Source organism: Microcaecilia unicolor, chromosome 4 (assembly GCF_901765095.1).
Source record: "Microcaecilia unicolor chromosome 4, aMicUni1.1, whole genome shotgun sequence".
NCBI lineage: Eukaryota > Metazoa > Chordata > Amphibia > Gymnophiona > Siphonopidae > Microcaecilia > Microcaecilia unicolor.
Window position 1 is genome coordinate 351338318 of NC_044034.1, and position 15321 is coordinate 351353638.

General features: G+C 52.2%; 1 protein-coding gene across 3 annotated transcripts in view; it reads right to left on the reverse strand.

Annotated features, from left to right (window-relative positions):
- KDM6A (lysine demethylase 6A) overlaps positions 1-15321 on the reverse strand; it is a 606821-nt gene that overhangs the window by 263987 nt on the left and 327513 nt on the right. For all 3 annotated transcript variants that reach the window (XM_030202242.1, XM_030202240.1, XM_030202241.1), the window contains one exon: positions 15166-15321. In XM_030202242.1, coding sequence (XP_030058102.1) covers positions 15166-15321 — 156 coding nt within the window. The remainder of the gene's footprint in view (positions 1-15165) is intronic.

The window sequence follows — 15321 nt, forward strand, 5'->3', positions numbered from 1 at the left end:
TATCCCATGAATGTTTGAATTCTGTTACCGTTTTCATTTCCACCACCTCCCGTGGGAGAGCATTCCAAGCATCCACTACTCTCTCCGTGAAAAAATACTTCCTAACATTTTTCTTGAGTCTGCCCCCCTTCAATCTCATTTCATGTCCTCTCGTTCTACCACCTTCCCATCTCCGGAAAAGGTTCGTTTGCGGATTAATACCTTTCAAATATTTGAACATCTGTATCATATCACCCCTGTTTCTCCTTTCTTCCAGAGTATACATGTTTAGTTCAGCAAGTCTCTCCTCATACGTTTTGTAACGCAAATCCCATACCATTCTCATAGCTTTTCTTTGCACCGCTTCAATTCTTTTTACATCCTTAAGATACGGCCTCCAAAACTGAACACAATACTCTAGGTGGGGCCTCACCATCGACTTATACAGGGGCATCAACACCCCCTTTCTTCTGCTGGTCACACCTCTCTCTATACAGCCTAACAACCTTCTAGCTACGGCCACCGCCTTGTCACACTGTTTCGTCACCTTCAAATCCTCAAATACTATCACCCCAAGATCCCTCTCTCCGTCCGTACCTATCAGACTCTCCCCGCCTAACACATACGTCTCCCATGGATTTCTATTCCCTAAGTGCACCACTTTGCATTTCTTCGCATTGAATTTTAATTGCCAAACTTTAGACCATTCTTCTAGCTTCCTCAGATCCTTTTTCATGTTTTCCACTCCCTCCCGGGTGTCCACTCTGTTGCAGATCTTAGTATCATCCGCAAATAGGCAAACTTTACCTTCTAACTCTTTGGCAATGTCACTCACAAATATATTGAACAGAATCGGCCCCAGCTTCCTAAGATATAGGTAATTTAGCCATGGAGCCTGACAGCAGGAAGGCAGGTACAAGGCTTGATAAGTAATCATCAGCTACCCTGTGCCAAGGATGTGTCACATGCAAGAGCTAACAAAGTGCCCCACTTGTCTGTGATAAGCTGGCACTGCAAATGAACCTGGACATGAAAGTGTATGGGGCAAAAACATAAAAGATGGTATTTCTGGGTCATTACCAGTAGTAATGAAGGCTTACTCCCCAGGTTCAACATAATCAGAATTATCCCTTACTATTATAAGATCCAATAGACTCTAATTACATCTTATCTTTCATATTTACTACTGATTAATTGTTATTCATATCCTACTTCAATACCCATCGCTGTTTAACTGTTATTTTTTATTCTGCTAAATTTGAAAAACTTACTACAATATTCTTGTAAGCCACTTTGAGCCTGCTATCAGTGGGAAAAGGGTATGATACATACCTGTAGCAGTTGTTCTCCGAGGACAGCAGGCTGATTGTTCTCACGACTGGGTTGACGTCCGCGGCAGCCCCCACCAACCGGAAGAAGCTTCGCGGGACGGTCGGCACGCAGGGCACGCCCACCGCGCATGCGCGGCCGTCTTCCCGCCCGTGCGCGACCGCTCCCGCCAGTTGAATGACTAGCAAAAGATGAAACACACAACTCCAAAGGGGAGGAGGGAGGGTAGGTGAGAACAATCAGCCTGCTGTCCTCGGAGAACAACTGCTACAGGTATGTATCATACCCTTTCTCCGAGGACAAGCAGGCTGCTTGTTCTCACGACTGGGGTATCCCTAGCTCTCAGGCTCACTCAAAACAAGAACCCAGGTCAATTGAACCTCGCAACGGCGAGGGAACAACAGAAATTGACCTACGAAGAACAACTAACTGAGAGTGCAGCCTGACCAGAATAAATTCGGGTCCTGGAGGGTGGAGTTGGATTTACACCCCAAACAGATTCTGCAGCACCGACTGCCCGAACCGACTGTCGCGTCGGGTATCCTGCTGGAGGCAGTAATGAGATGTGAATGTGTGGACAGATGACCACGTCGCAGCCTTGCAGATCTCTTCAATAGTGGCTGACTTCAAGTGGGCCACCGACGCTGCCATGGCTCTGACACTATGAGCCGTGACATGACCCTCAAGAGTCAGCCCAGCCTGGGCGTAAGTGAAGGAAATGCAGTCTGCTAGCCAATTGGAGATGGTGCGTTTCCCGACAGCGACCCCTAGCCTGTTAGGGTCGAAAGAAATAAACAATTGGGCGGACTGTCTGTTGGGCTGTGTCCGCTCCAAGTAGAAGGCCAATGCTCTCTTGCAGTCCAATGTGTGCAACTGACGTTCAGCAGGGCGGGTATGCGGCCTGGGGAAGAATGTTGGCAAGACAATTGACTGGTTAAGATGGAACTCCGACACCACCTTCGGCAGGAACTTTGGGTGGGTGCGGAGCACTACTCTGTTGTGATGAAATTTGGTATATGGAGCATGAGCTACCAGGGCTTGAAGCTCACTGACCCTACGAGCTGAAGTAACTGCCACCAAGAAAATGACCTTCCAGGTCAAGTACTTCAGATGGCAGGTATTCAGTGGCTCAAAAGGAGGTTTCATCAGCTGGGTGAGGACGACGTTGAGATCCCATGACACAGTAGGAGGCTTGATAGGGGGCTTTGACAAAAGCAAGCCTCTCATGAATCGAACGACTAAAGGCTCTCCAGAGATGGCTTTACCTTCCACACGATAATGGTAAGCACTAATCGCACTAAGGTGATTCCTTACTGAGTTGGTCTTGAGGCCAGACTCTGATAAGTGCAGAAGGTATTCAAGCAGGTTCTGTGCAGGGCAAGAACGAGGTTCTAGGGCCTTGCTCTCACACCAAACGACAAACCTCCTCCACTTGAAAAAGTAACTCTTTTTAGTGGAATCCTTCCTAGAGGCAAGCAAGACCCGGGAGACACCCTCAGACAGACCCAACGCAGCGAAGTCTACGCCCTCAACATCCAGGCCGTGAGAGCCAGGGATTGAAGGTTGGGGTGCAGCAACGCTCCGTCGTTCTGCGAAATGAGAGTCGGAAAACACTCCAATCTCCACGGTTCTTCGGAGGACAACTCCAGAAGAAGAGGGAACCAGATCTGACGGGGCCAAAAGGGCGCTATCAGAATCATGGTGCCGCGGTCTTGCTTGAGCTTCAGTAAGGTCTTCCCCACCAAAGGTATGGGAGGATAAGCATACAGGAGGCCGGTCCCCCAATGAAGGAGAAAGGCATCTGACGCTAGCCTGCCGTGTGTCTGAAGCCTGGAACAGAACAGAGGCAGCTTGTGGTTGGTCTGAGAGGCGAAAAGATCCACCGAGGGGGTGCCCCACTCTCGGAAGATCTTGCGTACCACTCTGGAATGGAGCGACCACTCGTGCGGTTGCATGACTCTGCTCAGTCTGTCGGCCAGACTGTTGTTTACGCCTGCCAGGTACGTGGCTTGGAGAAGCATGCCGAAGCGACACGCCCAACGCCACATACCGACGGCTTCCTGACACAGGGGGCGAGATCCGGTGCCCCCCTGCTTGTTGACGTAATACATTGCAACCTGATTGTCTGTCCGAATTTGGATAATTTGGCAGGACAGCCGATCTCTGAAAGCCTTCAGTGCGTTCCAGATCGCTCGGAGCTCCAGGAGGTTGATCTGCAGATCCTTTTCCTGGAGGGACCACAGACCCTGGGTGTGAAGCCCATCGACATGGGCTCCCCACCCCAGGCGGGATGCATCCGTCGTCAGCACTTTCGTGGGCTGCGGAATTTGGAATGGACGTCCCAGGGTCAAATTGGTCCGTATGGTCCACCAGAGCAGTGAAGTGCGGCAACTGGTGGAGAGGCGGATGACATCCTCTAGATTCCCGGTGGCTTGGAACCACTGGGAAGCTAGGGTCCATTGAGCAGATCTCATGTGAAGACGAGCCATGGGAGTCACATGAACTGTGGAGGCCATATGACCCAGAAGTCTCAACATCTGCCGAGCTGTGATCTGCTGAGACGCTCTGGTCTGCGAAGCCAGGGCCAAGAGATTGGTGGCCCTCGCTTCGGGAAGGTAGGCCTGAACCGTCTGGGAATTCAGCAGCGCTCCTATGAATTCCAGAGACTGAGTTGGCTGGAGATGGGACTTTGGGTAATTTATCACAAACCCCAGCAGCTCCAGAAGTTGAATAGTGCACTGCATGGACCGGAGGGCTCCTGCCTCCGAGGTGTTCTTGACCAGCCAATCGTCGAGATATGGGAACACGTGCACTCCCAGCTTGCGTAGGTAGGCCGCTACCACCACGAGGCACTTTGTAAACACTCGTGGGGCAGAGGCGAGCCCAAAGGGCAGCACACAATACTGAAAGTGCCGTGCGCCCAGGCGGAATCTGAGATACTGTCTGTGAGCTGGCAGTATCGGGATGTGAGTGTATGCGTCCTTTAAATCCAGGGAACATAGCCAATCGTTTTTCTGAATCATTGGCAGAAGGGTGCCCAAGGAAAGCATCCTGAACTTTTCTTTGACCAGGAATTTGTTCAGGCCTCTCAGGTCTAGGATGGGACGCATCCCCCCTGTTTTCTTTTCCACAAGGAAGTACCTGGAATAGAATCCCTGCCCTTCCTGCCCGGGTGGTACGGGCTCGACCGCATTGGCGCTGAGAAGGGCGGAGAGTTCCTCTGCAAGTACCTGCTTGTGATGGGAGCTGAAAGACTGAGCTCCCGGAGGACAATTTGGAGGCAGGGAGGTCAAATTCAGGGCGTATCCGCACCGCACTATTTGGAGAACCCACTGGTCGGAGGTTATGAGAGGCCACCTTTGGTGAAAGAATTTCAACCTCCCTCCGACCGGCAGGTCGTCCGGTACGGACACTTGTAGGGCGGCTATGTTCCCGTGGATCCAGTCAAAAGCCCGTCCCCGGCTTTTGCTGTGGAGGCGCAGGGGGCTGCTTAGGCGCACGCTGTTGACGGGAACGAGCGCGCTGGGGCTGTCCCTGTGCCTGACGAGGCCTTCGGGCCGGCTGGTTGTACCTACGCTTCGCAAAAGAATAGGGTGCAGCCTGCCGAGCCCGGGAAAAACGCCCGCCCGCGGGGGCGGGTGCTGAAGGCGCCCGGTGGGAGAGCTTGTCGAGAGCGGTTTCCCGCTGATGCAGTTGGTCAACCATCTGCTCGACCTTCTCGCCAAAAATATTATCCCCCCGGCAAGGAACGTCAGCCAGTCTCTGCTGGGTGCGGTTGTCCAGGTCAGAGGCACGCAGCCATGAGAGCCTGCGCATCACTATACCTTGGGCCGCAGCACGAGATGCCACGTCACAGGTGTCAAAAATCCCCCTGGACAGGAACTTTCTGCACGCCTTCAGCTGCCTGACCACCTCCTGATATGGCCTGGACTGCTCCGGCGGGAGCTTATCGACCAGGTCCGCCAGCTGTTGCACATTGGTCCGCATGTGGATGCTCATATAGAGCAGGTAAGATTGGATGCGGGTCACGAGCATGGAGGATTGGTAGGCCTTCCTCCCAAATGAGTCCAGAGTGCGAGACTCCCGCCCCGGGGGCGCCGAGGCGGTATCCCTCGAACTCCGTGCCCTCTTGAGAGCAGAATCCACGACCGCTGGGGCCGCATGAGCTCTGGGCCAGAGTGGATCCTGTACTGGGACTCTGCTTTCTTGGGAATGGTGGGGTTAGTTAGTGGTCGCACCCAGTTCCGAAGCAGCGTCTCCTTCAGGACATTGTGCAGCGGTACCGTGGAGGACTCTCTAGGTGGTGATGGATAGTCGAGGACCTCGAGCATCTCGGCCCTCGGCTCTTCCACAGAGACCACGGGAAAGGGAATGCTTATAGACATATCCCGCACAAAGGAGGCAAAGGAGAGACTCTCAGGAGGTGAGAGCTTCCTCTCCGGTGACGGCGTGGGGTCCGAGGGAAGGCCCGTAGACTCCTCTGAGGAGAAATATCTCGGGTCCTCCTCTTCCCCCCACGAGTCCTCATCCTCGGTATCGGACATAAGCTCATGTAGCTGAGTCCGGTACCGGGCCCGGCTCGACGTCGAGGCACCGAGGTCTCGGTGTCGTCGAGCGGTGGACTCCCGCGCCGGCGGGGACGGAGCTCCCTCCATCGACGTCGACGGGGACTCCACCTGCGTGGCGGTCGAGACCGGCACCGCAAGCGGCGGCGGTGTCGACAGCCCCAGCGCCGGGCTAGAGCTCGCCGGCGCCACAGTCATCGGCGCCGGGGGCGCAAGCACCCCCGACGCCGGCACAGCCTGGCGCATCAGCCCTTCCAGGATCCCCGGAAGGATGGCTCTGAGGCACTCGTCCAGGCCCGCTGCCGGGAAAGGCGGTGGGGCCGGTAAGGGTGTCGGTGCCAGAAGCTGCTGGGGGCCAGGAGACGGCACCGAGGTGCCGGAACCCCGACGCGTCGGTACCTCCACCACCGACGGAGATCTCTCCTCTCTGCGATGACGCTTCGGCGTCGACTCCCCTTCAGGGTGCACCGAGGGCTCCCGGTGACGGCGCTTCTTATCTTTTTTCCGGTGCACGTCACCGGCGCCGGAGGGCATGGAGGAGGAGGAGGTCGATCCCCCTCGGTCTCGAGGTACCGGGTCCGACAGGGTTCGGTCCCGTGGCTCACGAGCAGAGGGAGTGACCGGGGCCGACTGCCCACGCGGCCTCTCAACCCCACTCTCACCGGCGGACCGGCGGGCCGACGGGACCTGTTCTCCTGGGGTCGCTGCCATCGGTGCCGATGTCTCGGGCATCGATACCGGTACCGAAGAACCGGCCTTCGATACCGATGCCGTCGAGGTCGACGTCGAGGGGCCGGCGCAAGTTCCAAAAAGACAGTCCCGCAGAACTTGCCTCGCAACCTGAGTCCGTTTCCGGAGACCGAGACACAGCGCGCACGACTTGAGATTGTGCTCCGGCCCGAGGCACTGGAGGCACCAAGCGTGGGTGTCGGTCTGCGAGATCGGCCGGCCGCAGCGACCACACTTTTTAAATCCACTCGGGACCTTCGAGGACATCGACGGAAAAATCGCGTCGGCGAAGTCAAAGTCGGCAATGGTGGCTAAAATCACACCACGAAAAAACTAGCCGACCGAGCGGCCACTAGGCCGCAACGAGGCGTCCCCGCTGGAAGCGAGGGAAAAGGGGAGCGCGTGCTCCACACGCGCGAAAATCTTTTGTTTTTTGTTTTAACAATACAAAGAAAGAAAGAAAGAGGAACCGAACGGGTCAAAGCAACGATCCGCGTAAACGCGGTCGAAAAATCCGGCGGCTGAACGGAGAGAGAGGCAATTGCACAACTCTCTCCAGTCGCGGAAAAAAAGTAACTTGCGGGAGCGGTCGCGCACGGGCGGGAAGACGGCCGCGCATGCGCGGTGGGCGTGCCCTGCGTGCCGACCGTCCCGCGAAGCTTCTTCCGGTTGGTGGGGGCTGCCGCGGACGTCAACCCAGTCGTGAGAACAAGCAGCCTGCTTGTCCTCGGAGAAAGGTGGGATACAAATGTGATAAATAAATAAATAGTAGGAGTAGCAGCAATTGTGGCTGCAGTTATAGATGAGGTCCAGTCAATTCTGAGGCCTGGTTCCTTGCTGCAACCACAGACAACAGAGGAGTCCCCACCAGACCAGACGGATCCAGGACATTTAGTTGAGAGACAGCCATTCCAGATAAGGGTGAAAGTGAAGCTAACACTGGGATACATATATGGCAAACATGGCTTATATATTGAGATACTTGCATTGCTGTGATATAGAATCTCATTGTCTGAGCTACAAATGGATAGTGTGGAACAGTATTATAGACACTGTGTGAAAACAAAAAGAAATGATGTATCTATTCTAGTGTGTATGATTCACAGCATCTGTGGATACTTCAATATCTCTACATACATAGATGGTTTAGCTGACTAGTTGCTCTAATTCTGCAACCGTGCAAAAGCAAATTAATTTCACCTCTCACTCCAATACAATAATGGCAGCTGCCAATATCTCCATGTTCCTAGCATCATGTTCCAATGAGAACAGATTTCAATGCTTCTTAGCTTACGTCATGAGACTCCCTCAACTTCTTTAAGCAGGACTTTGCGACCGATAGTCCTTATTGCCTCTAGCAATGCTCAACTTACGGAGTGACGGATCTCATCTCAAAGTCAATGCATTCTTTGTCTCCAGAGCATTTCTTAAGTCTATGCAAGTCAATACCTCTTGATCAGACTTACTTGAGCCAAAGGAGTTCTTTCTTGCACCTCTTATAGCCAAGTCCTTTAGATACGGTGACATTTATTTATAACGGTCTGAGGATTGGCAATCAAACCCATAATATGCCAGGCAGAAGGTATACATAACAGTAACTGATACGATCCTGGCACACTGCCCTATTGAAGATGCAGGTAGTTTCTTTTGTGGGACATCAATGAAAAAATGGCTGAAGCAAAATCAAACAGTTCAACACACAAAAACTCTACTGTTGCCACTCAGGGGTCCTTTTACTAAGCCACGTAAGCATCTACACACACCCAACGCACGTCAAAATGGAGTTACCGCCTGACCACCACATGGCTCTTAAGGTAATTTCATTCTGATACACGCGTCTAAAAAATATTTTTCCTTTTCGGGCGCGCATAGGTCATTACTGCCTGATTACCACGCGAGTCTTTACCGCTAGGTCAATGGCTGGTGGTAAGGTCACCGACACAAAATGGACGCGTGGCAACTTTCATTTTGTCACACGTCCATTTTTGGCAAAAATTTTAAAAAGGCCTTTTTCACAGGCGCGCTGAAAAATGGATTGGTGTGCATCCAAAATGCATGCCTACACTACCGCAAGCCATTTTTCAGCGTGCCTTTCTAAAAGGACCCCTCAATGCAGTAGAACAAAAAACTGAAGAAAACAGAAATGACCAATCACTTTTAAACATCAAAGAGGTAGGGAAAATAGGTACTGAAGCAATTGATGGTACAATATAAAAAAAACGTACCGAGAGGATAAACTTGACAGACTGTAGCTTGGACATATTTGAAAAACACCACAGAGAAATGAACATCAGTAAGAGCAACATACCCTGCTTGTCCTCAGAAAAAATAGTTTCAACAACAAATAGAAATGGAAAGCAACTGATTGCTGATGCCCATGATTGCAACTTGTTGCTAAGAATAGCTCTAGATTCTAGGGGTCTGAGTTTCAGACCTCCATGGGAGTAATATAAAGAGATGCATGACCCTATTCTGAATCTTATGAAAAAAAATCTAACCTTTGGAGAATAGGTGGACAATAAAATTTTTACATAAAATGTTTTCAATGTTTCCATTATTCTATGTAATGCGTACTGTTTATTGTACCTCACTCTAGAATCCTGTGAAGGAGTGTGTAATTAAATTTCATTAAACATGCCAATAAAATGGGAAAATTAGGTTCCTACCGTGATAATTTTCTTTCCTTTAGTCATAGCAGATGCAGCCATTACAGATGGGTTGTGTCCATCAACCAGCAGAGGGAGATAGAGAGCACACTTTTTTCAGTACCTCATACCAGCTTGCTCCACTGCCTCTCTTCAGTATTTGAAACTTCCAAAGCAGTATGGCAAACCACAATGGGAATAACATAAGCTTTCCTCAGAGCGAACGATGGCCCTACAACAAAGGGCATTAACTCAGAATGGAGGGAATGAAACATCCTCCCGGAGGGCATAAACTCATCCTCCACTGAGACATAACTGGAGGAAATAAACTCATCCTCCAAAACATGAAACTGGAGGGAATTAAGTCATCCTCCTTTAATTGAACAAGAATCCTGAAGACTGTTTTCCGACTTTCTCCCAAGGACAGAATCTCCAGGAAACACGAACTGAACCTGAAATAGATTTACAGCAGATAGCATCAGACAGGGAGGGATCATGGCTGCATCTGCTATGACTAAAGGAAAAAAAATTATCACGGTAAGAACCTAATTTTCCCTTCCTTGTCATCAAGCAGATGCAGCCATTACAGATGGGATGTATCAAAGCAATCCCTAGATAGGGTGGGAACAAGCCACACCACGCGCCAGCACTTGCGCTCCAAAATGTCGGGCAAAAGAGAGCTTAGAAGCCCATGTTGCTGCACTACAAATCTCTTGAAGAGAGAGTGCTCCGGTTTCAGCCCAAGAAGAGGAAATTCCTCTAGTGGAATGCGCCTTAAAGGCATCAGGCGGAGGCCGGCCGGCAAGCAAATAAGCTGAAAAGATAGATTCTTTAAGCCAGCGGGCAATAGTGGCTTTAGACGCTGGAGACCCTCTGCAAGGACCTGATAGCAAAACAAACAGATGATCAGAGGTCCTGAAAGAGTTAGTAACTCGCAGATACTGCAGCAGAGTCCTGCGCACGTCCAACAGGTGCAATTGCCCAAAAGATTCTGGAAACTCCTCCTCGACAAAGGAGGGCAAGAAAATAGGTTGGTTTAAGTGAAACGCTGAAACCACCTTAGGCAAGAAGGAAGGCACGGTCCAAACCGTGACCCCAGACTCTGAAAACTCCAGAAAAGGGTCTCTACAGGACAGCGCCTGGAGCTCTGACACCCGTCTCGCCAAAGTAATGGCCACTAACAAGACGGCCTTCAGTGTCAAATCTTTCTCTGAAGCACGCCGAAGCGGTTCAAAGGGAGCACCCTGAAGGGCCTTCAGCACTAGCCCCAGGTTCCAAGCTAGAGAAGGTGCACGCACGGGAGGACAGAGCCGAAGCACCCCTCTAAGAAACCGTGCCACATCCGGATGAGCAGCTAAAGACACACCTTCAACCTTGCCATGCAGGGAGGCCAATGCTGCCACTTGCACCCGCAGGGAATTATAGGCCAAGCCTTTTTGTACACCATCCTGCAAAAAGTCCAGAATCGGCAAGACAGGAGCCCGCAGGGGTGTGATCTCTCTGGAAGCACACCAGACTTCAAACTGGCGCCAAATCCTGGCATAAGCCACGGAAGTGGAACGCTTGCGGGCTTGCAGGAGAGTGGTAATTACTTTATTGGAATAGCCTCTGCGTCTCAATTGCGCCCTCTCAATCGCCAGGCCATAAGACCAAATCGGCCGGCATCCTCCATGGTCACCGGACCCTGTGACAATAGGTTGGGAACCAGAGGTAACTGAAGGGGATCCTCTACGAGCATCTGTCGGAGGTCCGCATACCAAGGCCTCCTGGGCCAATCCGGGGCGACGAGAACCACTTCTCCTGGATGCAGCCGAATCCGCAGCAGCACTCGCCCTATCAAGGGCCACAGAGGGAACACATACAGTAGGCCCGGAGGCCAGGGTTGAGCCAAGGCATCCAACCCCGCCGCACGAGGATCTCACCGTCTGCTGAAGAAGCACGGGACTTTGGCAATGGAGCTTGTCGCCATTAGATCCATCACGGGCTTGCCCCACTTGGCACATATCTGCAGGAACACTTCATCTGCAAGTTCCCACTCCACTGAATCGATCTGATGCCTGCTTAGATAATCGGCTTGCACGTTGCTCTGACCTGCAATGTAAGCTGCCGACGGAAACTGTAGATGCAGCTCGGCCCAGTGGCAAATTTGTTCGGCCTGCGCGGCTAGAGCTCTGCACTGAATGCCGCCTTGTCGATTTATGTAGGCCATTGCTGTCGTGTTGTCCGACATCACTCTGACTACCAATCCTTCCAGGGTCACTTGAAAGGCCAGAAGCGCCTGAAACACCACTTTCAACTCTAGGCGGTTGATGGACCACTCCGACTCCTTGGGTGTCCATAGACCCTGGGCATGCTTCCCCTTGCAATGTGCGCCCCAGCCTTTCAGACTGGCATCTGTCACCACTAGGCACCAATCGGGGAGCGCCAGCAGCATTCCTCGCCGCAGCATGCTGTCTGAGAGCCACCACTCCATGCTGAGTCGGGCCGCAGGGAGCCAAGAGAGTCTGCATTGGTAATCCTGATATACTGGAGACCATCTTTGAAGTACAGCATACTGTAGAGGTCTCAGGTGCGCTCTCGCCCAGGGCACCAGTTCCATGGTGGCCGTCATCAATCCAAGCAGCTGGACAATGTCCCAAGCTCGTGGGCGGGGCATCCTCAGAAGCAGACGGACCTGATTCTGAAGCTTGCACCGCCTTTGCTCGGGTAGGTACATATACCCCGAGGCTGTGTCGAACCTGGCCCCCAAATATTCTAGAGACTGCGAGGGGGTCAGGTGACTTTTGGCCAAATTGACGACCCAGCCCAGAGATTGAAGTACTGAGACCACTCTGGCTGTTACATGCTGACTCTCTGCAGCAGAGTTGGCTCGAATGAGCCAGTCGTCCAGGTACGGGTGAACCCGAATACCCTCTTTACTTAGAAAGGCAGCTACTACCACCATAACCTTCGAAAAGGTGCGGGGAGCTGTGGCGAGGCCAAAAGGCAAGGCCCGGAACTGGAAATGCTTTCCCATCACCGCCAATCTCAGAAACCTCTGGTGCGGGGGCCAAATTGGAAAGTGCAAGTAAGCTTCTTTCAGGTCCAGAGACATAAGAAACTCTCCTGGCTGTACCGCCGCAATGACGGAGCGCAGGGTTTCCATGTGAAAATGCCGCACTCTCAGGGACTTGTTAATTCTTTTAAGTCCAGAATAGGGCGAAAAGACCCTCCTTTTCGCGGCACCACAAAGTAGATGGAGTAGCGGCCGCAGCCGTGTTCGGCGGGAGGTACCGGGGACACGGCCCCTATCTGAATCAGACCTTGCAAAGTCTCCTCTACCGCCGCCCGTTTGGCGGCAGAACCGCATCGGAACTCCACAAACACGTCTCTGACAGGGGCATCGAATTCTATTCTGTAACCGTCTCTGATCAGGTCCAAGACCCACTGATCTGAGGAAATGTTGGCCCACTCCTCGGCAAAGAGTGAAAGACATCCTCCGATGTCAGGACTCGAGGAGAGGGCCGGCGCACCATCATTGAGAGGGTCGCCCCTGAACTCCAGGCCTTGAGCCAGTGGCTGTGGAACATTTGTCCGAGCGAAAGGAGTTCCTCTGCTGAAAACGGGCACGAGAAGTGAACCCAGCAGAACGCCCCGGGCGGTACCTTTGAGCTTCACGGAAGCGAGGTCTGTAAGAGGAGTGGACCGCCGCACCCTTAGAGGAAGGCTGAGGCCTATCTTCGGGCAAGCGCTGGGGTTTAGCCTCACCCAGGCCCTTCACAATTTTCTCCAACTCCTCACCAAACAGGAGAAGGCCTTGAAAGAGCAACTTCACCAACCTTTGCTTAGAGGCCATGTCCGCCGCCCAATGCCGTAGCCAAAGAAGACGGCGAGCCGCCACTGCTACTGCCATGTGTTTAGCCGAAGCTCTGACAATATCATAAAGGGTGTCAGCAAGAAAGGACAAGGCCGACTCCATCCGCGGAGCCACATCTGAAAAGGGCTCTGCTCCATCACCGGGCTGTTCCACTGCCTGTTGCAACCAAGTCAGGCAGGATCTAGCAGCATAACAACTGCATGCAGACGCCCGAATAGTGAGACCTGCAATTTCAAATGACCGTTTAAGGGCTGATTCCAGTCTATGGTCTTGAATATCCTTCAGGGCAACACCTCCTTCAACTGTGACTAGGGCATCCACTTTAGGCATAGCAAAGCGAGCCATATGCTCCTCACTCAGAGGGTATAATTGCCCCATAGCCCTGGAAACTTTCAAAGGTCCCTCAGGGTCAGCCCATTGAGCCGAAATAAGCTCTTGGATGGCGTCATGCAAAGGAAAGGCTCGAGCAGGCTTTTTGGTACTAGCCATCCTAGGATTCACAGAGGAGGCTGTGCCACTGGCAGGGTCCTCAATAGAGAGAGCCTGCAGGGCATCAGAAATAAGCGCTGGCAGCTCATCACGGTGGAAAATCGTCACCGCGGAAAATCGTCACCGCGGAGGGATCGTCCAGATCCTGAGTCACTTCTGCACCAGACTCTGGCTCCTCAGACCATGAAGGCCTGCCAGAGTCCTCCGAATCCTCGCAGCCCGACCATGGGGGGGGAAAAAGGAGGTGCAGCACTCTCTGAAGGGGAATGAGCCCTTCTACGCTTCATATTCTGCCAATTATCAGGGAATAACGCCTCAGAGGGCATACCCAGGCTAGAATCCACCGGGGGGGGGGGGGGGGGGGGCATTAGAAAAGGCCCGTGCCGGGCTTTGTGGGAGAGCTCTTTTAAGCATGTATGCTTTATGCATTAATAAGACAAAATCAGGGGAGAAAAACTCACCCTGGGCACCCGGATCTCTGCCGGGGCTAGTATCTCCCATATCAGCCTCACTCCTAGGCCTCCCCCCCGGGCTCAGGACTCTCCGTCTCAGCGGAGGTCGTGCCATGTGGTAAATTCAAAATGGCGCCCGCTGCCAGCTCAGAGCGCGAAGAATCATCGCTCGCCATGCTCGGGCCGGCTCTAACGTCTGTACAGCACGATTTACAGAGCCCCGCTGCTGATCTGCGCTTGCCACATCTTGGAACAGCGCTTTACTGTCTCCACAGCCATCGCCAAAAATGGCGGTAAAATTCAAAATGGCGGTTCACGCCAAAATCGCCCCGATCGCGGGCCCACCCCGGAGGAGTCAGAAAACACTCTTACCTCATTGGACCGAGTATCACAGCTCCGGTCCCACAGAAAAAGGCAAGGAAAAAAACCTCTGTTCCAGCGTCTAAGCACCAAAGCGCGATGCGACTTTTTTTTTTTTTTTTTTTAACGCTGTGAGGAAAGCAGAGGTAAATAGAACTCCTGAGGCTCAGGTGAGTGGGAAAGGCAGGGAAAGGGCGAACCTATGTGCCTGCATCCACTGTTGGTGGGGAAGGACAGGGAAAGCTAAGCAATGTGTCCACATCCACGGAGGTATGGGTAAGGCAGGGAAAGGCGAACCTATGTGCCTTTAAAGTGAAGCTGCTATAGCCTCCAACTCCCCTGCTAACAACTGGCAAAAGCACAGGAGCAACCTCCAGGCAGATTTTAGATGGAGCTCGAAGAAGCTGCAGCCACTCTGCTAGGGGAGTTAGAGAATACTGAAGAGAGGCAGTGGAGCAAGCTGGTATGAGGCACTGAAAAAAGTGTGCTCTCTATCTCCCTCTGCTGGTTGATGGACACAACCCATCTGTAATGGCTGCATCTGCTTGATGACAAGGAAGGTAAGATTCAGTACGTGATGTTACTGTGCTATGATTGTTGAATATGACATGAGAAAACAGAACACATTAGCTATACTATAAGTACACGTACAATCTGTTCAACACTGACAGAATAATATAGCAAAAACAGAATTCATGTATGATTTTTAAACATTTAAAAAAATATTTTTAGTTAGAGTCCCTTTGCATCAGGAAATATACCTTTGCTGGACTAGCTGTTCTTTTCCTCTTGGCAGGACTGGACAGGTCATCTACTTGACTAGAAGGAATCATATGTAGTGGCAAGGACGGTTGTGAAACTGCTGTTTGACTGAGGCCAAGCACAGGTTCAGTATTTTGATGATGAGGTTTACAAGC